Genomic DNA, 26706 nt, shown 5'->3' with positions numbered 1-26706 from the left:
AGGGACGTTCGATGTTCCAATAATAGTCGCTCTTTTAATTTTTATTATCGAGTGACGTCAATTATTTCGTCACGATTTTTACGACTCACGGAAATATTCGATCGCACGGAAGCGTCGTTGTCGCGGTTGAATACGGTAAATTGTGAAGGAGATGGTAAACGGTGTTTACTGGATTGATCGAGCATAGGAACATTTTAATGTATGATTGGTAATCGTATATATAAATCATAGATACATTTTCCGAATTTTCATTTTCCCAGATGGACTATGAAACACTTTTCTTGACTGAAAATAGACATGTCTCCATAGGTAATTAATAATTCTACGAAACATTTCTATATACTGATTAAAGATGGACACATTATCCGATAAAAACAAGCAGACACGTAATAATTCGACAGACGTATAATGGAAATATCTTTCCAGACTGATTAAAGATAGAAATATTCCCATAGGTAATTAATAATTCTACAGAATATTTCTATACGCCGATTAACAAGCAGAAAATTGAAACAAGCAGACAGTGAATAATTCTACAGACGTATAATCGAAATATCTTTCTAGACTGATTAAAGATAGAAATATTCCCATAGGTAATTAATAATTCTACGAAACACTTCTATACTTCGACGGGCACATTATTTAATAGAAACAAGCAGACAGTGAATAATCCTACAGACGTATAACAGAAATAGTTTTCCACATTCTGGAACAGAGTTTTATTCAACGCGATCATCTCCGGCACTGTTCGCGCTGCTCGCCAAAGCGAGTAGCTTTGTTTACCTTACGTAATCGCCGTTCGTGGAGTTGGCGAGTCGTGGGGCTTCCCCGACGCAGCCAACGATACGATCATTGCCTCGCGCGAGAGGCGATCGCACCCTGCCTCGATCGATCTCTCCGGCAGCCTTAATTAGCGCGGCGAATTACCGTGGCTCTCGCTCGATCGATCGATTCTCGGCAGGAGAATCGGCCCCGTGTGCCCGGCGCGCGCGTTCCACGCTGTCGCGCAGATGCCAGTCGAAATCCTCCCCCCGGCGCCCTGTTTCCACGCTGCCGACTTTCGAGCTACCCTCGGCTGCGCCGCACGCTCCCGCTGTTCTCCAAATTGAAATATTCTACGAACACCGGAATCGTTCGTCGAAACGATCTCGTTTCGATAACCTCGCCGTGGAAAATTTTCCATTCGAACCTAGCAATCGTGTGTCTTTTCTAAAACGTGTCGTTTCAAGCTCCCCTTTTCATTTGAAATTTCCGGGAATCGGTAATAATTAATCTTCGACTGCTAATTCACAGATATTAATCTAGAATAATAACATGAGCAATTGTACACTTTATCAAGAGTGATTCGCTAGAACTTTCGCGGAGAAAGATTCTTTGAAATACAAAATCTTCAGCGGATGAAGCTGAATTATACATCAGTTGCGTAAATAATAGAAAAAAGAGAGAAACTACGTGCCGATCTCTTGCCGTTTGAATAATTAAATCATTTATTTCCGACTTAGTCTTAGTCTTAGAGGCGACTCTCAGTCACCACTTTATTTGATACAGCGAAACCGTGAAGTTGAATATTTAGTACTTTAAATTAAACTTCGTATTGCTATGTGAAAGGTTTAAATAAAATAACTTTATTGCTTAATTTATCTGTGAATTGTCGACTATATCTCGTCGGGAAATGTTGAATATTTCCAGTGAAAAGCTTTCGAGTGCAAAGGGTCAACCCTTTGCGGTCCGAAGTGCTCTTGGTTTTTCACTTTCAGGTTCACGTCGACGTTAGTTCATTCAATTCCAGCTTAATACGACGCTCTATTTATTTATTCAAGAATATTTGGTAGTTGCTGAAACGTTACCTTCGAATGCTACAATCGTGATACTACAAATAAATGTGGAAAAAATTATTAAAACAGGTAGAGGTTGCAATAAAATAGAATGTCGAGTCTGACTCGACATAGGACTGCTAAGGGTTAAGTTTAATAGCATTGCAACAGTCTGATAGTAGAAGGCAAGGTGTTAACTCGAACGCTGTCCCGGCGAAGGGGCGCGAACGGCGGTGCATCGATGCACCGCGGTGGTTCAGCGACCCTGGAGAAACGTTCACGGACGGTATTATCGGTCCCGTGGCGAATAAAGCCGCGCCGGAATTATACGTTCGTGCAGGACGTGTCCCGGCCGGATCGATGACGGAGGTGGGGCTGGCCCCCGAAAACGAGCGTGGCTTCGACAGCTGGATCATGACTAAACGAAAAGAGAGAGGGTGCAGCTCGTCGGGCCAGCACGCGTCCGATCGTTCCCCGCTGAATGATTCACGATCGATTCACGTCTCCGACCTTTCGATCCTCTCTCCATTACCTAAACACCGCTAAATCTCGTTTGGCAGAACCGGCGCACGATCGGCCGGCCATCTTTCATCGGAAAGATCCCGGAGGTGTCGGCAGATGGGAGGGGTAGGTCCCCAAACCTTGCGGAGACGATTCGACTCGTCGATGAAAAATCATTGTTCCTCGGGGCGTCGTTTGCTACTGGGAGACAGCAGGATTTTATGGGTGTTCCTGGTCGTTCAAGGTGTGCGTTAGCACTAGGAGCAGTTAAAATAACTTCCGTATAATTCCTCGTAGAAATGGATTCCTTGCAATTCGGAGCTTCTGTCACATAAATACAAACTACTGCGATTCTTCGCAGAGGGATATCTTTGTAATTTCGATAATTCTAACGTAATTCAGTTCCCTCGAATCGACACTAAACGATGAATTTGCCTAGGTGACTTCACTGTCTTCATTTTCGCAAGAGAGCACCGTGAAGTAACCATAGTTTCCGATTTTCTTCCGAGTCTTCGTAGTCCTCGATGTTAGCTATTTAAACCACGGAGACGATCGAAGCAAACGCCTCGCTGGCCGGATACTCGACTAAAACCAAAATTCTCCTGGCGATCGATTACCGAGCCAGCCCACGGGCTGTTTGCCGTGACCACTTCCTGTCGCCGGTGTCCGCGGCTCTCGAACCTACGCACGAACCAGCGACACAATAGCCGATCGCATATGGGTATTGCTAACGTGTCCCCATTTTTTTTTTCTTTCTTTCACCCCGCATACCGTTCCGCATCTGTTACAAGTCCCAGCCTCGTCTCCCTTCTTCCTAGCGGCGGCCAGACAATGCGGTGCACTCGGCGGCGGCCACCGAGCCGGTGAACCAACGTTGGGCCCGGTCATGTACGCGGCACGCGACGCGATCGTTTTCGCCGGTTTTCTGCACGGCGAGTTCGGAAATCTCGTAATCTCGTTTCCTCCGTCCCGGCGAATCGATGATCCAATTGGCGAACGCGATTTGGGGACGACGATCGCGTGCTCGCCGCGTTTATGCCGCGATGATTCGCCTCGGCAATGGTTGGGCTGCCTAACTCGGGCCATAGTTCCGATACTTAACCCTTTGCGTTCGACAGGCGACTCGCTATTTCGTTCGATATAGCAAGATCACGAAGTCGAGTATTCGATATCGAAGTCTGTGTAACGCGATTATGCACGAAACGTTGGAATACAACCGTTTCAGCCTTTAACCCTTAGCACTGCAGATGGTTTTGTAATCTATCAGCTGTAACTAATTTTTATGGTATCCCTAGCGAAAATGGATAATGCTATAACATTCCTTAGATCTTCTATTTTCCTTTTTAGCGCAGAATTTGGACGCGTGAGAAATCTAATAATTGTAGGGTGGTTTCTTTAAGATTCATTCAAATATTCAATATTATAACTGCTGCAATATTGGAGCCTACAGAGTTCAAAGGGTTAATTCGTGGAATATTTGCGTAAAATTTTGCATTAGAAGCTTTCATTTGCTCGAGTCAATGTCTACTCGAAGCACTTCAGCTTAAAAAATCGTGTATCGTTAATCGTAATTGATTCTTGCTTGAAACTTAGTAATAGCTTCATAATCCTCCAAACGGTTATCTACTTTAGCTTTTCTAAGTTTGTATCGATTAACCAGTTGCTTAACTTATTATTCAAGCAGTACTCGGATGAACACGAGTATTTAGGTGATCTAACCTTCTCGCTCATACCGATTACGACGACTTTCCACCGAAATTCCTCGCGCAGAGCTCGAGCCGAAGCATCCTAATCCCGGTTTCCGCGCATAATACGAACGCAATCGATGCAGCATTCGGTCAGAATCATGCGAAGCAGTTTCGACGCATGCCTCCAGGACTTCTGCCCGATAGAATGTCGCGCGGATGCCCGACCCGGCTCTGATAGATCGATCGCGCCGCCCGTTTCCAGGGATCCGCGCGCACCAGCCCGAGACAGGCTTTTCCGTGTACCGTGGCGCGGGGTGAGCCGCGTATATTTATAGTGTTTACACGCGGATGTATTTATAATTTCACCGGTGGACAGTTGGTGCACGCACCGGCGCGCGCTGCGGAACGATCACGCTCGCGCGAGTTCACCAACTCTCGCCCGGAATCCCGGTTGTCCTCCCCAACCACGCTTCAGCCGATCGTTCCGCGCGGAAACAACGTAAACACCGTTCCCAACGATCCTTTTATTAGAAGCTGTCCTCGGAGGGTGACGAATTATCTGGAGCGACATCGTTTCTGTTCGTTTTGAGGTGTTCGACGGTAAAGAAACACGAATATCGGTCTTCCGATCGTTTCCGTAAGAGCCTGTTTCTGGGAGATTGAAGATTACTAAAGGCGATTCTCGTCATTGTCGTAATTTTTCTTCTTCGTTCGATTGTTGGATGATGAGAATAGCTTCAGTAGGTATTGAAATATTGTCCTTCGATGTTTTCGTCTGTGGTTTCCTCGAGATTTGCGAAGTTACCAATGACAACGCGATTTTTCGTCATAAGCACCGTTCTTCAACGTTTTTGACTCTATATCTATCAAGTACGCAAAAATTCTCAATTCCTTTCGAGGAATGATTGTAGAAGTCGATTTAGTGATACGCAAACTAACGTATATATCAATGAAAATATCACTGACTGCTCATGTCTGGTTTCTATATTGAAATTTTAGGAAGCTAGTTTAACAGCTCGACGATTCTAGCGTTTAACGGCAGCTTTACTATCGATGATTCGTCCTTTCCCCATTCTTATTCTCGTTCTTCGAATTTTCTAAAGTGTCTAGAAGCTGGTAATCGAACGGAATTAAAGGAGAGCCGTAACTCGCAGGCGCAGATCGAATTTTCTGGGTGATTCATAAATAGTGGTCGCGTACGCCGCGGGTGTACGATGTAACGTGAACACGCGTGTTCTCGCGTGACGCAAGACAGCGGAAACGAATTCCTGAAAACACCGCGCGGTTATTGGCACGACCGCCAAGTGTTGCCCCCGTCGGCGTCCGTTTCGTCAGCGCCGCATAATTTTGGCCCGTCGTCATTTTCGAGTTCCCGGCCTCTCCGGACCGCCGCGGTAGGTGCCAGGGTAAGGTCAGGGATATGCCAGCTTCTTTCGATCCCCTGGCGCTCGTCCGTTCGCGCCGCGTCGTCCTCTTTCGTTCTCCGACCACCTACGACTTCTGCCGGAGAAGCAATCCACTTGGTCCTGGGGAAAATATTCCAGATGCCATCTTCGATCTCATCCGAACGCGACTTCTCGTTCTTAACACTTTGCCAACAAAATAGGGGGACCTTCCACTTTCCCCTTGCCAACCTATCGCCTTTCATTTTCTCTTTCGTTATTCGGTGAATCTTAAATTTAGGTTATTTGCAATTCATCTAATACCTTTTCCGCTTTTATAAAACACTGCGTTTAATCAGTTAGATGAGTTTGAATCAAAGTTGGAAAGGGTTGTAGTTGTAGTTCCTTTAGGCGATTGTTTGAATGTTAATTAATTCGAATAGAATTACGATAAATTATTACAACATCTGAATCTCCTTTACATGTACAATTTAAGATCATTTGGAGCTCATTTCTAATCACCAGTACGAATTGTACAATTCAAGTTGAGGAATACCACGGTCACGGATGAATCTCCGTTGGTATTTCATCCCTCAAACGCGATAACAATCGCGGGGACTTTACGTAAGAGGTTAAAATGAGAGCGAACGGGTGTGTTGCGCCATGTCTCCGAATTCCATTGTGCACTGCTCGCCTCCCTTCGCGACCGGAAGCGAGAGAGAGCCGATGGATCGAAGGAAGGCAATCGGAGCGAGATAATCGCGCCGGAGGGAGCAGCACAGGTGCATCGACTTCTCACCCTTAAGTAGGTTAAGACCTCTTATCCGTTCACTCAACAATGAAACTCGTACGGGCGATCCGCTCCGGGGGCGGGACGGGGTCGTGTTTCACGTGTGCGCGACACGGGGCCGGCGTTTCCGGGTGGGGCGCGTCTTGCGTCCATTTTTCCTCGGGTTTTCCGTGACAAGTGGCTCCGTGGACTTCTAACGATGATCGTAGCACTTGAGTAATCACGATTCGGAAAGGATTCGGTGCCTCCATGACAAATGCGAGTAAATCATCGAGATTCTTAAGAGAAATTAGTTTCTTCGCATTGATGACATGCATGTAGGAGCGTAGTTGTGTGGGAGTTGTAGGACTTTATTTAACAGAATATTAAAAGAACAATTTATTAAACTGTTTCTCGAAGGGTTAGGCTTCTCTGTTAACTGTTTCGATATTGATAAACATTAGAACGATTCAATTGCAATTATTCGCAGTTGGAAGTCTTCATTTACTCTACTTTCTCTGGTAACAAACTCGTCCACTTTAATCTCAACTTCAGTCTACCTCCAGGCCAACTCTAGCCTGAACTGTTCCATCAGACGTCCATCTGTTCAACTGTTCACAGTCAAATATCTCAGAAGACGCGCAGCTAATTCTGTTCCAGGTTATGTCAAGTAGCAAAACGCTATCTCATGGGTGCCCCGATTAAAGGCGCTAGCTCGGGATTCGAGCTCGGCCGCGGCCGAGTGCCGGGGCACCCCGCGGCAGGGGGTGAAAGGACTCTTGTATCGACGCGATAGCGCGCTCGCGCGCGCGCGACCAGGGGAACACGGCGAGGGTCAAAAACCGTGAAGGGGTGGTAGCGGTTGGTCATGATCTGACGCAAAGCGGGGGGTAAGTTGCACGCGAGAGGAAGGGAGGGATGGTTGGCAGGGGTCGGGGGCACGCGAGCAGCGCGTCGTTTCCTCCTCTCTCCGGCAATATCGGGCAGCCATGTTGCAAACATTTCGAGCGAGCGTACCCCGCTCGCTGCAAACATCTCGAGGGCTTTCGGGACGCTGGAATATCGTCTGCGAAGCGTTTCGTCGAGCCCTCGCCGGAAACCCACGGGGCACGCTCGTCTGCGCCTCCACGCTTCGGACGAACGTGGATTTTTAATGATTTATCGTTGTTCTTTATGATTCGTTGATATTAAACGAGCAACAGTCCAGCAGTGCAACGTAATTGTACGTAAAGTACAGTGAAACGTGCGTCGCATGAAAAGTAAATGAATTTAGTTTTAAGTTTCGTTTATCGAATGAGCGAAGACCCTTTGATGCGAGAAAATAATGAAGGTGTTGTAACTGATGAGCGTTACAATGCGAAAGACACGGTGGTAACGTACCAACGTCACAACAAATTATAATTTCCGTGGAGAATACGGTGAACCAACAATCGTGCGAGGCCTTTAAATGATGTATGGAAAGTTTTGTAATGCAATGCGGGGGCGGCGAGAGGTGGTTGCCGGTCTGTAGAGGCGGGATGGTTCTCCGACTCGAGGGTGAATTTCATTATTGTTGCGGACCAAGGGAGATCCTTTTTGATTTACAGCCAGCAATTAATAGTAATATTAATGATGTAATAACCCGGCTTTGTTGCACGTAGGATCGTTGTAACGAGATTATTCGTGGCGTCGATAGGCGACATTCAGCGGGTTTCGAGCGACCGTGTTATTAACCCCTTGTTCCACGACCGCCTACGCGATTCGATTTTATGAGAGGTCGAATTCAACCTTGAATATTCTCGCGAATAACACGGGACCGCGGGTATTAATCTACATTACGAGTAGAACGAGCCTCAACCGTCATTGCGACCGTTACATATCTCGACCGCATGAACCGATGAACCAAGGAAGATCGAGTTAAAAGTTGGCTTGGACCCTCAGGTTGGCTTTAACCTCAAATTTCGGAAGCGAGGGCCGCCGCCGTCGATCGCGGTTCGTTTAAACGGAATAACGAGTTCAGAGATACGGGACCGCAAAGGGTTAACCCTAGGTCGTTCCAGTGGGGTCTGTGAACCAACTGCCGCAAGTTCATTAGATTCCATTCTATGAAACTCGCTCGATAAATATTCTGCTCCTCGAGGCTATTCCTCGTTCTACCGTTCGTCCATCGAATCGCTCACAACCAGACTGAATATCATTTCGTAAACCGAGTAACCGCTTCGTCGACACAAAGCAACCAAAAAGAAAAGCTGTGGGAAAATTTTACAAGTTCCATTCCTCCACTTCTACCAGTGGGAGGAGCAATTAAAGGTTCGCTGCTTCGATCGCGGTTAAATATACCGTTTCTCGATGGCATTCCACGTTTCGCCCTTACACAATCCAATCGTCCCAGAGGAAAAACGAAACGTAATTTCCAGGAGCTCCTCGAATCACCGTACAAACGGTCGAAGTATTCAAAAAGAATCGAGGACCAAGACTTTGGAAATTCGATTGGTCGATTTCTAACCGTGGGAGGAGCGAGGAGAGAGAGAAAGAGAAAGAGAGAAAGACTGCGTGACAGAGAAAGAGACAGGAGGGAAAAGGGGGTGCTGGTTCGATCGCAGTTTATTTAAGAACGCGCATACGTCTCTTATTAGTTCGATCGGCAACCCCCTCGAAGTGTGCGCTCGCTCGCGGCTCTGGTGGGAGTGGGACAACATAATACGCGTCGTAGCGAAGGGGGTTCGCCGCGTTGCTCCGGCGAGGCCGAGGGTGGGCGAGCGCGGTCGAGCGCCGCCGACCACGCCCGACGCGGCCCGACCGAGCCCGGCTAGCGGCGCTCGCCTCCTCGCTCGCCGCCGGTGCGGCCAGTCTCTAGGCAGCCTCCGCCCGTGTTGTATCGTTCTTTCCGTTTCCTTAGTATAGTGTTTAACGCTTTAATTTCTAGTCTCGTAACCCTCGACGAACACACACGAACACACTCACACATATACATACACACGCGCGCGTTATACATTACAAATTCACCGGCAAATACGCGACGAGCGAAAGGAAAACACACAAGAAACCCTAACCCCCCTGGTTACGTTGATCGAGCCTTCGTACCACGGAGTTCTGCCCGGTGGTTGGTCGCACGTTTCGGAATCCGTATTACACGGGAAAGAAGAAGGAACACGGACAGACACGGGAAGAGAAAGAAAGACAGAAAGAGAGAGAGAGGGAGATAGAAGGAACCTCGTTCACTACGAACGCACGCGTCCTATGTGTCGGGCGAGAGAAGAGGTACCAGCGGATCCGTGGCGGCGAGCATAAATGCGGATTTACGAGCGCCGCTCGCGTCGTACTTTTCTTTCATTGATTTCCCCTTCTGTTCCGGGCGGCGGCGGTGCAAGAGCGTGATAAAGGAATCGGTGCGTGTGCCTGCCTGCCTATACTGCGTGTACGTGTTTGCATAGCTGGTCCGTATGCGTGCGTCGGTGTAGCCGCGGCCATCGTCCAAACACCATCGAACCGACGGCACCAGCACACAGCGCCCGGCACCGGCTAGTCTAGCGGCAGAGGTTAGGCGGAGGAGAAGTGAAAAAAAAGAGAGCAAGAGGGCGAAACACCGGCCACGAGAGCAATAATCCAGAAGCGTAAACGTCGCCCGTCCGTCGTGAACGCAACACGCCCGCTCGGTTTCGCGTGCCAGGCGAAAACGGAAGCGTAGAATAGAAAAGGGGGAGGGGAAGGGAGACAGCGTGACCGTGGAAGGGACGCGCGGAAGCGAGACAGCGTCCCGCCGCAGCGAAGTGTGTTCATCTTCTTGACTTTTCTTTGTTGTTCCCCTTTCGTTTCTTTCCTTGGAACGTTCCGACGCTTTCCGTTCCTTCTGAATTCCTTTTCGGCCCGTTCGTTCCTTCGTACTCCCTTCCTCTCTGTCTCTCTCTTTCTCTCTCTCTCTCTCTCAATCTCTCTCAATCTCTCTCTCTCTCTTTCTCTTTCTCTCTTACTCACACTGTCGATAAGTGTCTCTGGTGTGTGACACTGTGCGTGCCTCGTGTGCCGGCTCTTTCGCGTGCATCGTTTGAGGTTAGAAGCTGGGACACCGGCGACGGTGAAGAGAAGCCAGGAGGTAAGACAGGTCTGCTGAAATATTTATTTTTTGGAATTTTCATTTTCAGCTTAGTAAACTGTTTAATTTCTCTTCGGTCCTCTGTGGTGTCAGGGTAACGATTTGGGATTCGAATTGTTTTCCGTGGCGCCCATCGAACTGTTTTATTTATTTAAACAGCGATCGATGGGCGGTCATGGGGTCTTTCGGTACGATGTGTAGATTAAATGAAACGTGTCGAGGAATAATTAGGGTAGTGGAGATTTTTCGATTGCTCGGGTCACATTCGTTGTGAAATTCGCCTTCGACCATGGGCAATGTGGTTGTAGATGGAATGGCGGTGTCACGAAAAATTGTGTTAGAATCCTTACTATGTTCCGGTCGTTCTACGATTCGATTTTTAATCGAATTTTCGATTCTCGATCGAAGTACCGTGTAACGGACGCACTGTTGCGAATTTAATTCGGTGTGATTTGAAATTGTTATTGAGAATACAGAAGCGACTGTATACCGATGGCAATTTTCCTTCGTGTTTGACGGATTCGATGACACTGAGAAAATGGAAGCACGATAAACATCAACGGCACGTGACGGTGCTGAGGGAATCAGCTACCAGAGAACGCGGAGGGTTAACGTTCTGATGGATGGCGGTATGTAAACCACCGTATAGTTCAGGAAACTTTCGTTGACTACTTTTCTGCAATTAGATCGACGATGCGAGGCCTCGCCCTTGCACTCTACGTTCCGAACACTTATCAACAACGCGAAGCGAACGCTAACGGGAACGTAATGTGCAGGGGTGAATTAGATTGATCAAACATACCCTGTACACGGAGACCGTATTAACCCTTCGCACTCGGAAATTTTTCACCAGAAATACTTCAACATTTTCTGATCAGATAAAAACGATGTTTCATGAAACTAACTCGGAGAGGATACGTGCATTGAAGAACAAAGTTATTTTATTTCAGTATTCATCAAATTGATGCGTTATACAGGGTGTAACATTAACCTTTGTACTCGAGAGGTCTCACTCGCCACTTGATTTCATACAGTAAAACTAAAATTTGATATTTAATATTGCACCTTGTATAACTCTGAAATTTTTTAAATTGCTGTTTCAAATTTCTCATCATTCAGCTTCAAAATCTCTTTCAAATTTTATAGTTTCACTGTATAGGATCAGTGAGTCACCTCTCGACTGCGAACGGTTACTTCCAACACCACGGTTTATTTTTTATTCGTTCAGAAATGTTTCATAAATTTATATTCTCTACGAACGAGCTTTTGCCACGAAGAATCATACGGTGATAATGTTATCTTGACGATCAAGTGGGAACGAGACTTAACGTTGTCTACCAGTCTGCCCCGCAGGGGTTAATTGATTCGATAGTCTAATCCGTTGGTAATATCACAGCCCGGAATCGCGATTTCGCGAGATAACGTTCGTTTAGGCATACTTTGCATAATTATTTCCGTGTTGCTCGGTCCTGTACTAGTCACGCTATCGTTGGAAAGTGTGCAGTCATTCGCCGATCGTTACCGAAATCACGATCCGTTCGCAGATCCCTCGCAACCATTCGCGTCGCTGCCAATGACTGTCCAGATCTCCCAGCTGCTGGTATTCATGGTTACACGACATTCGCTTCTTAATCCTTAGCACTCGTCTGACCTCTCTAAAAGGTCGTATAGGCAACGAAACTATATCGAAACGCTCGCATTTTCATTCGAAATATCATTTAAATAGAACCACTGTTTCATTCGTAACGAAGCGTTGCTAAGAAACTAGTCGAACACGAAGGGTGAACAAAACTAAACGTTGCTAATCATTATTTAAATTACGATTGATAACTCTTGGAACCTCAAGAGAAACCGTAATGACGAATTTAAGGGAAGAAAAACATATCGGTCTCTCGTTACTCGAATCATCAAATTATTCATTCAATTAGTGACGAAGCTCGTCACTAATTAGACATTGAACCGTTTAACCCTTCGAACTGCGAAATAAGTGTTATAGCTTACAACCCATGCAAATGATAAATATCAATAAAACCATTTTTTTCCTTTGCTTTCGCGTTGTTATTTTCACAGTTTGGCCTGTTTAGCGCGCTCGAATTAACTCGAGCGTGCAAGTTAAGGGGTTAAGGGGCAAAACTATGCTATTTCAATAGCAAAAGTTCAATATTCAACGTCAACCCTTATAATGTTACTGTATCAAACCAGCGAGAGTAGCCTTCCGAGTGCAAAGGGTTGACTTCACGTACGAGTATTCTTTACGTAATTCTCGAACACGTAGGCGTTTGACCGGAAGCCGACGGAATATTCGTCGAGCGCGGAGGGGGTGGTAAACCGCACGCGTCGAGCCGCAGTCGAAAAATCCGCGGCGCGAAACGGCGTTATAAAACGTGCATTACGAAGCGAAAGGGGTCGATACGATTTCACGGTGCGAACAGAGAAACACGGTCGATGGTTCTCGATAGGCGATTCGCTCGAGCGACGCGCGCGCGGCTCGTTCCCGAGGGTTTCGGAGCACGTGCCGCGGCACATTCTCCTTCTCACCCCTCGCTTTCCCCGCGTGCTTTCGTCGTTCTTTCTCCGCGCGGCGCGCCGCTCCCCACTCTTTCCTCCTGCTCCTCCCACGTTTTTTTGCGTGCACACGGGGGGGCGTCGCGTGCCACGGCCGGAGAGCAAGAGAATAACCGGCGGCGAGGTGAAAGGCAAGGAGGAGGAGAGACGAAGTGGCACGCGAGAGTAAGAAACTCGGGGAAACAGGAGGACGAATGAACGCCGGAGAGGAAAGCCGAGGTGTGAGAACGATCGTCGGAAGGGAGTACGGTGCCGGAGGAGCTCGTATCGCGCGGCAGCGGACAATTCGGGGGTGGAAGCAGGGAAACGAGGCGTGGAAATCGCAGAGTCGAATAGACGCAAAAGTAGTACGTAACGATAGTAGCGTTGCAGGGAGAAGATAAAGTAGCGTATGAGTAATAATGGTCGAATCTATCGAACAACCGAAATAGAGAATGAGAAATATTGCGTAAAAGTGGATCTTGCATTAATCGAACAAGTAGAAGAGTAGCAGTCCAACGGTGGAAAATATAATTCGTGAAAGTAACAATAATGGTCGAATCCATCGAACAATAAAATAAGTAGAGAATGAGAAATATTGTGTAAAAGTGAATCTTGCATCAATCAAACAAGTAGAATAGTAACACGATAGCAGTGCAACGATGGAAAAGATAATTCCTGAAATTAATAAAAGTCGGATCCATCGACCAATAAAATAAGTAGAGAATGAGAAATATTGCGTAAAAGTAACAGTGAATCCTGCATCAACCGAACAAGTAGACAGTAGCACGATAGCAGTCCAACTGTGGAAAAGATAATTCGTGAAATTAATAAAAGTCGGATCCACCAAACGAAACGGAAAAATGGAAAGAGCAGAGCAACTGGAAAAGTAGCACGCCAGCAGATCCACGGTGGGAAGGAAAAATAATTGGTAAAAGGAACGGTAACAGTCGAATTAACCGAATAGCTAGAAAAATGATACGCTGCGGTGGGAGACAGAGAGAAAATGGTGGGCGTAGGGGGCAGAAGGAGGCGCGGGAGGGGTTTCCCTCGGAATCGCGGCTGGTGGGGTCCTCTGTGTGCGCGGCACCGGAGGCGGCTAGAGAAAGAGAAGGACAGGCTGACAGAGAGAAAGAGAGAGATAGAGAGAAAAGGGCGACGGCGGCGCGAAGAGAGGGAGGAAGCAGCGAGGCAGGGACCCGTGGAGTCGCGCCTCGTATTGATCGGTCCCGGCCACGCGATTTTCACGATCCGTCGCCATGGCCACCTGGCCACCGGCCGAACGGAGATCGTATCTGCCGGCGTGTGCGTGGAAATCGAACTTTAACCCTCCCGTGTGCTACCCACCTGCTATCCCGCGACGAATTTACACGGACAATCGCGGCGGCGTCCTTTGCCACCGCGGATTTTCCCGATCTTTCCTCGATTTTCCATGCCTCGTCGATAGAACGCAGGCCTGACCTCTTCTCCTGCGAGTTCTCTCGCGACTACTAATTGGAGCTATTTTATCGTTGAGTTTCGAGCGTTTTATAATACTTGCTCTTTCGTAACGAAGGCAAATGTTAGGAATTAGTAATTTGGTATTATAGCACTCATTACGGTATTATCTGGTTACCTGTGTTTAATAAGTTCATTCGATGATTTTCTTGTAATCGTTACCGAGCGATTTGAAGCTTCGGTCGAAGGTGACTGCCCTGGTAGCCAACGTGTTAATTTCTGGGTTCATGGAAGGTGAACGAGAGAGGGTTCGTATATGGATCGCGAGAGTATTAGATTGACCAAGGAGGGTTTTATTGTTTAGTCTGCTGGTTGTATACGAACTGATATTAGAAACGGAATTGAAAGCTGAAGGAAAGCTTCTGAGTAACATACGTGTAGATCTGCGGAGTTTAGTTCGATGAAATCGTTTGCCGAGCTTCGTTTAGCCACGCGACTAGACTTTTTGGTGTGTCCAATATCGTTGAGAGTTATACTGAAGTTTGAGAATCGTTTGAGGAAATCGCTGGAGGGAAATCTGCTAACCGTCAACTTTACTCTTTGTTTCGAGCACTTCTTTTTTTCCGATCGATCGGAATTGCTTCATCGTTAGTAATTCGACGCGAGAGGGAAATCTGTGCTCGCACGTACTTGACTCTCTAATTTCTCGCAATCCAGCCAAAGTAGCGTGGAACAACGCTTAATTTTTATCGCTTAATATGCATCGCGAGCAAAGAGCCCAGCGTTACTCGCAAACTTCGAATCAAGTATTAACCTTGCTCCTATTCACTGGTGAACATGAAATTCCCAATTATAGAACCACCGAACTCTAACCTGAATTCAACACCAGGTTTACGGACATTTATTGTACGGTTTATTCTACTGCTCCTAGAAGAACTGACGTTCGTTCAATTAAAGGTTACAAATTAGAAGTTACAGGTTTCAAAATAGATAATTACACACCGACGGCGTCAATTAAAGTCGACGTAAATATCTACCGAACAATGAACAGATTCGGTAAATCTGCAATTAAAGAAATTTAGCGTTAACCTTTTGCGTTATACTCGAAGTGTGCACATCGGGTACACAGACAGTATTCTGCATCGAAGGTCAAACTGTTCGAATTTGCAGTTAACCCCTAGCAATCGAGGGGCGACTTGCAGTCACCATAGTTTGATATAGTGAAACCAGAACGTTCGATGTTCGATAGCAATATTCGTATATCATATGCATTTATGTTATTTAACACGATGAATGCCATGGGGGTCACCGGTGACCCCCAGCCAAATGGAATTACTATAGTCCATTCAATTAAACGATGATTATTTGAAAACATTTCTATATTACCCATAATGCTACTTAACGCGGCACCATTCAGCTAGATCAAACTGCAATAATAATGCAATTGAAAAAATGATCTAATATTTAATCTAATAGATGAATCTTTATCTATTAGATTAAACATTAATCTAATTAATATCAATCTACTCTAATAGATTTAATATTAAGATCTAATAAATGATCTAATATTTTTCCCACTCCGTGTACCTTGCTCTAAATCATGCGACATTGAACTTTAACCTTTTGCGGTCCGAAGTGTTCTTGGTTACTCACTTTCAGGTTCACGTCGACGTTAGTTGATTCAATTACAGCTGAATATCACGCCCTATTTATTTATTCAAGAATACTTGGGAGTCATCGAAACGTTATCTTCAAATGCTATAATTCGAATGTATCACAGTTATACCAATTAAAGGTAATATTTCAATGACTCCCAGATATTCTTCTTCGAGGGGTTAATTAGAAAACGATGAATCCGTCCGGCGAAAGAAGCGCGAGTAGTCGCGCGAAAGAGACAGACAGCCGAAAGGCATTCGAGCCGGCGCGCGCCGTTCCCCGAGGATCGACGTTCGCCCGGTCAGGGGGTGAGTTTTCGCGTTGCGTCGATGGGTGCCGGCTCGGGGCGCGTGCGTACACGCGACCATTGTCGCCGGACACGATGACGCCGGCCACGGAGTCGGTTTTCGAAGTCACCGGGCAAAACGAGCCGTTTTTCGAGCGGGTCTCGTCCCGACAATGCGCTCTCTCTCTCTCTTTCTCTCTCCCTCTCCGCTTTTTCCCGCCCCTCCAGTCGGCCTCCATTGTCGCGTCCTAAAATATCGCGATGCCGAGCCACACCGGAGGCCCCGCGGATCGATAACCACGGAGATGCGGGGCTACGATAACTCTCCGACATTTTCTCCCACTGGCTGCTGCTGGCCGCCGCTCGCGCGTTCCGTAAACAGACGACCACCAGCCGAGCCGAGAGACTCTCCCGCGCCAGATAAATTGTCTTTTATGATCGTCCGCGGGCCATCCGATAACGTCGTTATCCGTCCGCCTTTCGAATGGCGGCGACGGGTCTACGATAACTGGCACGCTCACCACGCTCCTGACGAATGAATTGTTGTCTGGGGTATATAATTAGGTCTCGGCAGTGTAATTGGGAAGATGGAATTGCGATAGGAAATCATTCTTCCCTTTTGCATTTAGAGATGTAGAAGCTGTTATGCTTTGGATATTTCGTTTCCTCGTTTTAAGCTCTTGCAGTTGAAAGTTCGCTAGAAATATTCAACGTTTTTCAGATATAAAGGACGCCCTTTGGAACGAGAATAGGTACATAAATTATAAAGCCAAGTTTTATTTGAATATTTCAGACCATGCATTATACGAAGCATAATTTTGCGATACCAAATCTGGCGGTGATTGGGGTCACCTGTCGAGCAAAGGGGTAAGAGCATTAACCCTTCGCGGAAGGTTCTTTGGAATATACGAAAGTTATACATCAGTTGCTTAACCGATAGAAAAAAAGGAAACTGTGTGTTGATATTTTGCTGTTCAAGTAATTAAATCATTTGTTTCCCATTCATTCGATTGGGAAGGCGTTCTCGAGCATTGGCATACGGTTTTATAAATCTTTTGCACTGTGAATACGAAAGTTAAGAGGTTTCAATTGAGAGAGGAGCTTTTAAGGAGTATCTATCTCCGGAAGGTCGTCTACAAGATCTAAAATTTCCCGGTGGAAATCGATTGAAATTAATATGAACCTTTCAACAGTGACGGATGAATTTTCAGCTGCTCGAATGAACAGGACGCGAATAACGAAAATACCGAGGACCCGTCTAAAAATTAGTTACCGAATTAGAATCCGAATATCGAATATGCAATTAGCAGGTGAACAGTCGGTTCGTTGACTCCGTTAGAATGCTGTCCGTACGCGACGCTTTATACAATCTGAAAACTTTTCTTCGCCACCTGTGACTAACCCCTGCCATGCCACGAGGACGAGTCTCTATGCGCCGATCGATAACCCGACTTCTCCGTTTCTCCGAAACCGTCGCCCCGTTACTGACGCAGCTACGAAACGTTCGATCTTCCTGAAATAATCGGCGAAGAGTTAAACGCAGCCCGATCGCTTTAAAAACAAACCTCTTCATTTCGACTGCGCTTGAAAGAAACACCCACACATATCAACAACGAATCACTAACATCGAAACTGGCATTGCAAACCATTATCAACGTCCATTATATCATTAAACATTCCCCGTTCGTCTCACATACTACAATCGTCTTCAAGCAACACAAAATCATCGATGATCGAATCAACCCGTTAACTCGTCCGATCCAAAAATACTCGAGAAACCCTGACCTACCACTTACCTCAACCCCTTCTCACCATCGAGTCACTGACGCTGCGTCCCATCCGAATTCGACGAACCTAATTCGTTTCTCCCCCGAAGCACGTCTAATCTATCGATCTGCGATCTTCGAACGAAACGTGGACACGGAATAATCACGAAACCCTTCTTCTCCCATTAAAAACGATGAACGAGTAAGTAGTTCCATCGGGCGCAGTTGTGAACGAAAGCCCGGGACAAGGGGTCGATGAAAGGGTAGCCTCTCAAAACCAGACTTCTCCCGGAGACTCTGGCCGGCGTTCACGGTCCCACTTTCTTTCCCATGAGAAGGGTGTGCGCGTCCCGCGTACACGCCAGGCGCACGTTCGTCGGCGTGCAATAAAGGCTATCTATTATCTCGGCACGACAGAGAACGAGACAAAGAAAAGAGGAGAAAGGAGAGGAGCGGGGGTGGTCAATTCGATGGGACTGACCGCGGTCGAAAGAGAGACAGCTCCGCACCCTGCGTGGGGGGCTGGCCACGGGGACAGCTGATACTGGCGGGCGGACGGACAGCAGACAGACAGACACACGGACGACTGGAGCCGGAAGGGAAGGAGAGAATTAAAATGCGCGCTGGTAGCGAGCGCTCGTGCCGGCTGATATATATGTGTGTCGCGCGGCAGCTGTGTGTATTCGCCTTAACCGTGAACACCGTCGGCACCCCACTGGCATCGTATAATTCCCCCTTTTCCATCTCTCTCCCCGTGTCCTTCTCTCCTTTCCTCGCCGTCGACGGGGCCAGTCTACCGGGTGTCCCGGCCGGCGTCGCTCTCTCTTCCCCCGGGGGCGCGTGCGTCAGACGGACGCCGCCTGATCACTGACCGTGCAACGCGTTCCTCCTTTCTTTCCTTTAATTAGCCGCTTTTGTGGGCCACCAGTCCCGAGCAGGTATTTCCCTTTGCTCGCGTTACGCCGACTGCCTTGGTAACCGACGAACCTTTCGAATTGATCGGGAATATTAGGCCGTTCCGTATGCTCGCTTCGTGTTTTCTGTTTTCAACGTGTTTCGTCTGGCAGACGCTGCGTTAACGTAGTATTGCGAGGCTGAAGAGAAGCGAAGGAAGGTGATTAACAGGGGTGTACTGTATATTTCAGTAACATGATGTGAACGCGTGAATAAAGGGAAAAAACTTTTGTACAACCTAATGTAATACTTGGCCGAGGTTTGCACGGCTAGGAGTACTGTAATGAGTCCTCTAAGCATCGATGATGGAAAGGGCAGCGAAACGTCGGAAAATGGTTCATGGACGCGGTTTATATTGGAAGTTTGAACAGTTTGAATTGTTAGAAGGAACCGTGTTTTTGATGTTGCTTTGTTCAGGTGATTTGGGAATGTCGTCTGTGCGACGCTCGGGAAGCGTTCTTCGTGAGCTATGCGGATGACGTCTTTGTGTCTTATATATTGTAATCTCTGGTATCGAACACCTAATATCTCAGTTTCGTTGTCAGTACTTGTAACACCCAACGTTTTATCGAGACAATCTATCACCAGAAATATTCAGCGTCTAAAAGTACTATTTAATTAAGAAACATAGCTATCTTACCTCGATACTTCATATTTATAGCATTACACGAAGCTCAATATAATGCATGAAACTTTAACCCTTTGCACTCGGTTGACATTGTAAGATAAGTTTGTAACTTCGTTTTTAGTCGAACGTAACTTTAAAATGTACACGCGGTTTTTCAATGACAAAGCAGGGTCTTGAATCTTTTACAGAGGCACGCTCGTAGCTGATAGTTCACATTAAAACTGATTCGGAGTTGCTGGAAGATTATATCAATAATTGCTCGGAGCGCAAAGGGTTAACGTTGAATATCGAGACTCTAATTTCGGACCGAACATCCCCTTCGAACATAACGTGTTCACCGAGTTCCCTCGAGTCGAATTTTATTTCTCGATGTTACATCCGCGAGGCGTCGTTCTACGGAAAGCAACGTAACCGTATCACGCAACATCGCCCCGCACCGCGTGTTAGTACCTGGCAAAGCACACGCGAAGTACAAAAGCGAAGTGTCGTCGTAATTATTTTTACACCGTATTATCCGTATTGGGGGATAGGTGGAAGGGGAAAGCTCGAGGGAGTCTCGAGCCCTTTAAACCAGAACCGAATGGCGAAGGGCTGGGGACGGGGGTCGTCGCCCCTTTAAATTATCCCCCGTTTCCATCGGGGAGCCTCGCAAACAGCCGCCCGCGCCGCCTGTTCTTTCCACGCGGTGTTTTCGGAGTCATCGTCGGTGGATTACGTCAGCATCCAGAGCCACCGCGAATCGAACGAACCGTTGACGCCGGCTTTACGAAACGCGTCACTTTGACGCATACAGAATTCGATAAACATTATTTACTAAGTGTTCACGTCGATTTTGATCGATGCAATTACGAGAATACGTATCGCGAATGTCTATTTTGAAACCCCTAATTTCTAAGATTTCGACGAACGAATATTCATTTTGCTAGGAACAACAGAATAAACTACAATAAACGTCCGTAAACCTAGTGTTAACGCTAGATTCACCGAACGAGTCGATTTCACTCGTTTTCAGTTTTATAAAGATTATTTGGTAAATTCTTGGGATTGATTTGGGACTGATGTACTTAAATGTGTAATTGTCTAAACAAAACTATAGAATGTGATATTTAACCCTTTGCACTCGACAATATTTTTCATTAAAAATATTCATTACTTTCTGACTGAATATCAACGATATTTTTCGCAACGAACACAATTGATTATCTTCTGGAAATTAAGAGACAGAACTATCTTACTTCGATGTTTTATACGTTGATACATTGAACAAGGTTTAATATTGAATTGAAAATTTTATAAGTTTGCTGCGTCGAATCGGGTGGCGACTGTAAGGCGCCCCTTGAGTGCAAAGGGTTAATGTTAAACTTTGTATAATGCCTTGATACGTGAAACATTGGAATAAAACAGCTTTGTTCCTCAATGTACTGGTGATTTCGAATTAGTCTCAAAGAATATCGTCTTCGCCTCGTCAAACGTTAAATATTTCTAGTAAGAAACATCCGAGTGCGAAGGGATAACATGTGATTCTAGTGTTAACCCTCGACGCATCAGTGGCAGTGCTGGTTAAAAGTTACTTGATATAACGAATAATTAATGCATTTGTCATTCGCATGTGAAAACAGTTCAATTCATTTAGTAGCTCGAATAACTTAGAAATAACGAGAACGAAATTTTGTCGATGTCGCGAATAATCGATACGGTTTCGTTCGATTTTTCGGTGTTGTTTAATCGGGTTGGACGTCAGGTTCCGTCGAGGAACGGGAAATTTTACCGCGCGCGACGAAGAAAACTGGGCTACGCGGAAAAATCCTCCTCGCGAGTTAAGGGTGAAGAAGAACCTCTCGAGGCTTGAACGAGCTCCCTTATTCCACTTAAATTATTCTCGACGGTGCACGACGATGCTGCGAGCGGGAAGCGGCCGATTCCTTATGCAAAAATTGCTCAGAAGTAGCGGAGACGGGGCTTAATTCCCGAATCGCCGATCGTGATCGCGGAATTGAAATTGTAACGCGCGGAACGAAGCCAGTTTAGAAATACGAGTACGAGTATTACGATGGAAAGAATTCTATTATCATCGTTAGCGCTGAAATCCGAGTCACCGATCCAAGTATCTTTCACAGATCGTTAATCCGATAGACTTAGATAGAGATAATTAGATTCTATAAGGCTAGAGATATTTTAACACGTTAAGCGCCACGGAAATCTTAAGCGTTAAAAGTTTTTCTTTCGTAGCAAAGAAAAGCAGGAACAATTATTAATCATTTGACGTTACAATGTTTGCATAACGCTATTATCAACATAATTACGTTATTAAACATTTTCATTTCACATGAGTTATCTCGTATGTTACGATTGTTTTCTAGTTATTTAACGCGTTAAATGTTACAAAGGACATTGTAAAGGTAATAAGGTTAGAAAGCTGGGGATATTTTCAATTTGACCAGGATAAGGTTACAAGGTTTGAGATATTTCCAATATTACAAAGATAATGACACTGTGAGGCGCAAGATATTTTCGATATCGTAAAGATAAGTATATTATAAAGCCCGAGATATTTTAAACATTACAAGGATATTATAAATACATGGCGATTATTATTTCAAAGAAAATCGTCCGACCCTTTTCCACGTACACAGCACTATCACCGGAAAGCCTATTAACAGATTTTCAACGAACGAGGTATCCAAATCGATCGTTAGCCGTGAAAAGTCCCTCGTAAACCCGGCTGTTCCGCGAACGATCGTTCCCCGAAGGAATTCTCGTCGAATCAACCTGGCATACCTGAAGAGGCCGCGCGGAAACGGACTCACAATATTTTGTTCACTTCAACCGTAAACCTCGTCCACGGTTGTTGCTACGCGCTCGCTCGCGTACACGATCGCAAAAACGATCGCGATCCCGTATTTCCCTTCGTCCCCGCCTCTCCCGACGGACTTGTGCATCGAGTACAGTATGTTTTCGTTCGAACAGTCGTTTTTACGTCCTTCGAACGTATTTCCTCTATGTTTCTAGGCACCGACCGTGTTTATACTCGAGCTTCTTCACTCTGATTCTTGTCCGAAAAAACCGAAGCAATTCGGTTGTGTCGTTCCGATCATTGAGACGTCGAAAAAGTCGGGAAATTATCACTCGCGAATAGGATATCGCAATCGCAATTAATGCTTGTTTAACACTAGAACTATCGTACCAGTCGAAATGTTTCAGTTTTTCTGTTTCGCAATTATTGATATCTTCGAAATGATTTTGAAAATAAATAGTTTCATTTGAATACTATAATGAACGTCCGAAGAAACTGAAGTAATCTATTGTTACAATGTTGATAATTATTACATTTCAGTCGTATGAAATGCTCGGTAGTTCTGGTGTTAAACCTTACCAGGTATCAGTGATCATCATTCGATTGCATTGACACTTAGCCGACCGAATGGGGAGATCTCCCACTTTTCACTCAGCAACGTATCGCCTTTTATTCTGTTTATTTCTTTTGTTGTTTAGTAAGTCTTGAACTCGGATTATTCGCAGTCCATCAAATGCGGTTCTTTTTACAAAACACAGTTTCTAACCGAATCGATTGAACGAGTTCAATTGAAGATAACGGAGGAGGTTGTGTGTTAACGTTAAGTGTGCAAGAGACGTTCGTAAACCTTGTCAACCGTTTCTACTCGAGAGTCGATCGAATTTATTCGAAATTGATCGAAATCTCGCGGTATAACGATTCTCGCTTGAAATCCGAGTGAACTCGAATAGAATCGTTGACCGGAGTTTCTACTAAAATCACTTGAGAAATCTCGAGAATCACGAGGAATCGTTTCGCGAACGAGAAGAAGAAAATGGCCGATGATTTTTCGTGCGGTTGCGGTGGTTAACCCGATTAACGCACGCGTCGCTGTTGGCTTGTTTCAGATTTCGTACGTAGTTAGAGAGGTCCCGGTAGAAGAGTGCAATGATGTCGAACGGAATGGACACGATCGTGCAACAAAACGGTGGTTCCACCCTCGGACAGGCCCCGCAAGAGGAGTCCAAGACGAATCTCATTGTAAATTACTTGCCCCAGAGCATGACACAGGATGAGATCCGCTCGCTTTTCTCCAGTATCGGCGAGGTGGAGAGCTGCAAGCTGATCCGCGACAAACTCACCGGTAAGTTGATTGCTCCTCTTACTTATTAGAAGATAATTCATCGTTATCATTCCTAAAACGAGTCGATATATTACTCGTTAATCACTTTGCCCGTGAAACGTTCCATTTTCAACGAGAACCTAGATCCAACGTTCATTCGCAGCTTTCACTGAAATGAGAATCGGTTAACACTAAAACTACCAGAGGGGTCAAACGACCCATGCCTGATGTCTTCCATTTGCAATTATTAGAAAGGTAACAAATGCTTCTCTGAGAAGTTATTAGAGAAATTCATTTAGCACTACGCAAATTGAATTGTAAATCAATTAAAGTCTGAACAGAAGCACTCTTGGAGCTTCTATAGCGAAATTTTCAAAAGTCAATTGAAGTGCTCGGTAGTTTTAGTGTTAATACTGAAACTATCGAGTATTTGAAATGATCGATACGTATTTATAAAAATGATGAAAGCAGATTTGATCGAATACTTCGAATTGCAATCAGAGAAATTTTTACAATAGGATATAAATGCTCTTGTGATTTTAATGGTTATGAACTAAGAAGTCTAAGACTAATTGGTAATAATCTACTTATCTATCGGCGCATCCTCTGAGTAAGGCAATTCTTGTTAACTTGCTCATCTGTTTATCGTAATGTACGATCTTCTCCCATTCGTCGGTTGATTCAACGCCATTTTTTCAACTCAGAAGCTAATGCGGTTAAGTCCAGAAAACAAATTGAAAGAATTAATGTTTTGGCTTCCGAAACGACAACATTTTCAGAAGTTATGAAACGAAAGGGTTTCTAATCTAGGAAACCGAAGAAATGAAATCCGCGAATAATGAATAGGAATATTATTTATTCCATTAACCCTGTGCGGACGAAGATTTTTTAACCCTTTGAACTCTGTAAGCTCCAATATTGCACCAGTTATAATATAAAATATTTCAATGAATCGTAAAGAAACTACCCTAAAATTATTCGATTTTCCACACATCCGAATTTTCTACTAAGGAAAATAAAAGCATTTCTGATTTTCGCTAGGAATACTATAAAAATTAGTTGCCGATAGATTACAAAACAACCTGGAGTGCTAAGGGTTAACATACGAAATCTTCTGCAGATTCTGCAAATTCGATGCCGAATTCTTGAATATTAGAGAATAAAGGAACCATGTTCTGATTTCTTGCTGTCGAAGCAGTTGAATCGCTCGTTTGCAATTTGCTATTCGAAACATGAAAGTTTGCTCCCGGCAAAATGTCGACGTTCGTCCGCAAAGGGTTGAAATTCAGAAAAATCAGATGATATCAAAAAACAGACTCAACTGCATTGGTTTCCGAGCGACTCGTATCGCGTTCGAATCTTGTGGAAGAAGAGAAATCTGTCGAAAGCCTCGCACTACAGAGAAAAACTGATCGACACGGACCGATCGGAAGTCGCGCGGCCTCGGTAACGGACACCTGTCGATGCCAGATGCCGCGAGAGCTGTCGATGGAAATCATTCGGTTTCGAGACGCGCGACAGCCTTCCATCAAACATCACGCGTTTACGTACAACAAGCTCGGGGTAGTCTGGATCGGCATTTCCCGATCGCCGATCCGCAGAGGAACGATAAATAAAAAGTAATGACACAGGACGTTGAAAAATGGCTGTTTCGTAGGGTTACTTGGCAACGAAACGTTCCTGCAGCATCGTTAACCCCTTTGCCTCACGATTTCCAGGTACACTTGCTAGAACTATTTGTTGTTAATAGTGTACTGATAAGGTAGGAAAGTCCGTGCTCTTTCTATGTAATTTACTCTAAACCGTGGAGGTTTCTAACAAGAGAATGTTCCATTTTTGAAATTTCCAATGTTTCATTAGTTCTGTTTTCGAAATTTCCAATGTTTCATTAGTTCCATTTTCGAAATTTTCAGTGGTTGATTAATTCCATTTTCGAAGTTTCTAATGTTTCATTAAGTCCATTTTCCAAATTTCCAATGGTTGATCAGTTCCATTTTCGAAATTTTCAGTGGTTGATTACTTCCATTTTCGAAATTTCCAGTGGTTGATTAATTCTATTTTCGAAATTTCCAATGTTTCATTAGTTCCATTTTCGATATTTTCAGTGGTTGATTACTTCCATTTTCGAAACTTCCAATGTTTGATTAGTTCCATTTTCGAAATTTCCAATGGTTGATTACTTCTATTTTCGAAGTTTCCAATGGTTGATCAGTTCGATTTCCAATATTTGAAAACTTCGTCACGAGTCTGTCAAGATATTATTAATCGAGGAATTAAGAGTGCTCGCTAAAGATCGAAAAATCCCTTCATCACGTTTCGTTTCTCTCCACTATATCTTTTAGAGATGGTATTAGCGTTAATATATAATTAACACACAATTAGCATTAATTCATCGTTTCTAATAGCTGTTGTGAATTAATTCTAAAACCCGACAGCTTGTCCACGACGTTCATGGATATTCTACGTTTAATTTCCATTGATCGTAACGATTGGGAGTGAAAATGGTAAACGATGTCAGAACCGAAGCCCTCGAACGGAAAAGACAAATATAGATAGATAAAAGATAAGTAAATATAACGCAATAAAGAATAAAAGGATTGGCACCGTGTCAGTGAATATCAATCGATACCGAGTAATCTAACGCACACAACTAATTTCTCCCGGTAAACGTCAAACCTAACGGGTTTTAATAAATTTTTTGAATTTAAAACTCAACGGACGCTAACTCCTTGGAAATTGGTAACTCCTAATTATTTGGAAATAATTCATTTACTAGATTATTCGGAAATGCCTAGCTCTATACAAAATTATCAATAAAAAAAAAGAAAAAAATTAGCCTACATACCAACGTATAAAGATAACATTGTTCAAGATTTTTGGCAAATCTGAAGCAATTGCCAGCGCAAGATGTTAACACGTTAAACGCCACATCAGCCATTGATGACTGGCGCTGAATTACTTGGAAACAATCGTAACATGCAAGATAACGGATGAAAATGAAAATCCAATGAAAATGTTTAACCCTTTGCACTCGAGGATATTTTTCTCAATAAATATTCATTATTTTCTGATGAAATGTCAATGATATTTTTTG

General features: G+C 44.9%; 1 protein-coding gene across 12 annotated transcripts in view; it reads left to right on the top strand.

The window, feature by feature from the left end:
- The window catches only part of LOC116429875 (ELAV-like protein 3), a 95857-nt gene that overhangs the window by 41400 nt on the left and 27751 nt on the right, over window positions 1–26706 (top strand). For 5 of the 12 annotated variants that reach the window (XM_031983318.2, XM_031983321.2, XM_031983317.2 and 2 more), the window contains exons 1-2: window positions 8963–10226; window positions 23398–23633. In XM_031983318.2, coding sequence (XP_031839178.1) covers window positions 23438–23633 — 196 coding nt within the window. In that variant the 5' untranslated portion in view covers window positions 8963–10226; window positions 23398–23437. Of the gene's footprint in view, window positions 1–8962; window positions 10236–12767; window positions 13011–18975; window positions 19030–23397; window positions 23634–26706 lie in introns of those variants that run through there. The other 7 variants (XM_031983310.2, XM_031983312.2, XM_076364700.1 and 4 more) reach the window with 4 other exon arrangements.

This window comes from Nomia melanderi, chromosome 2 (genome assembly GCF_051020985.1).
Source record: "Nomia melanderi isolate GNS246 chromosome 2, iyNomMela1, whole genome shotgun sequence".
NCBI lineage: Eukaryota > Metazoa > Arthropoda > Insecta > Hymenoptera > Halictidae > Nomia > Nomia melanderi.
Note: the sequence above shows the minus strand (reverse complement) of the source record. Positions and strands in the feature narration are given on the sequence as shown.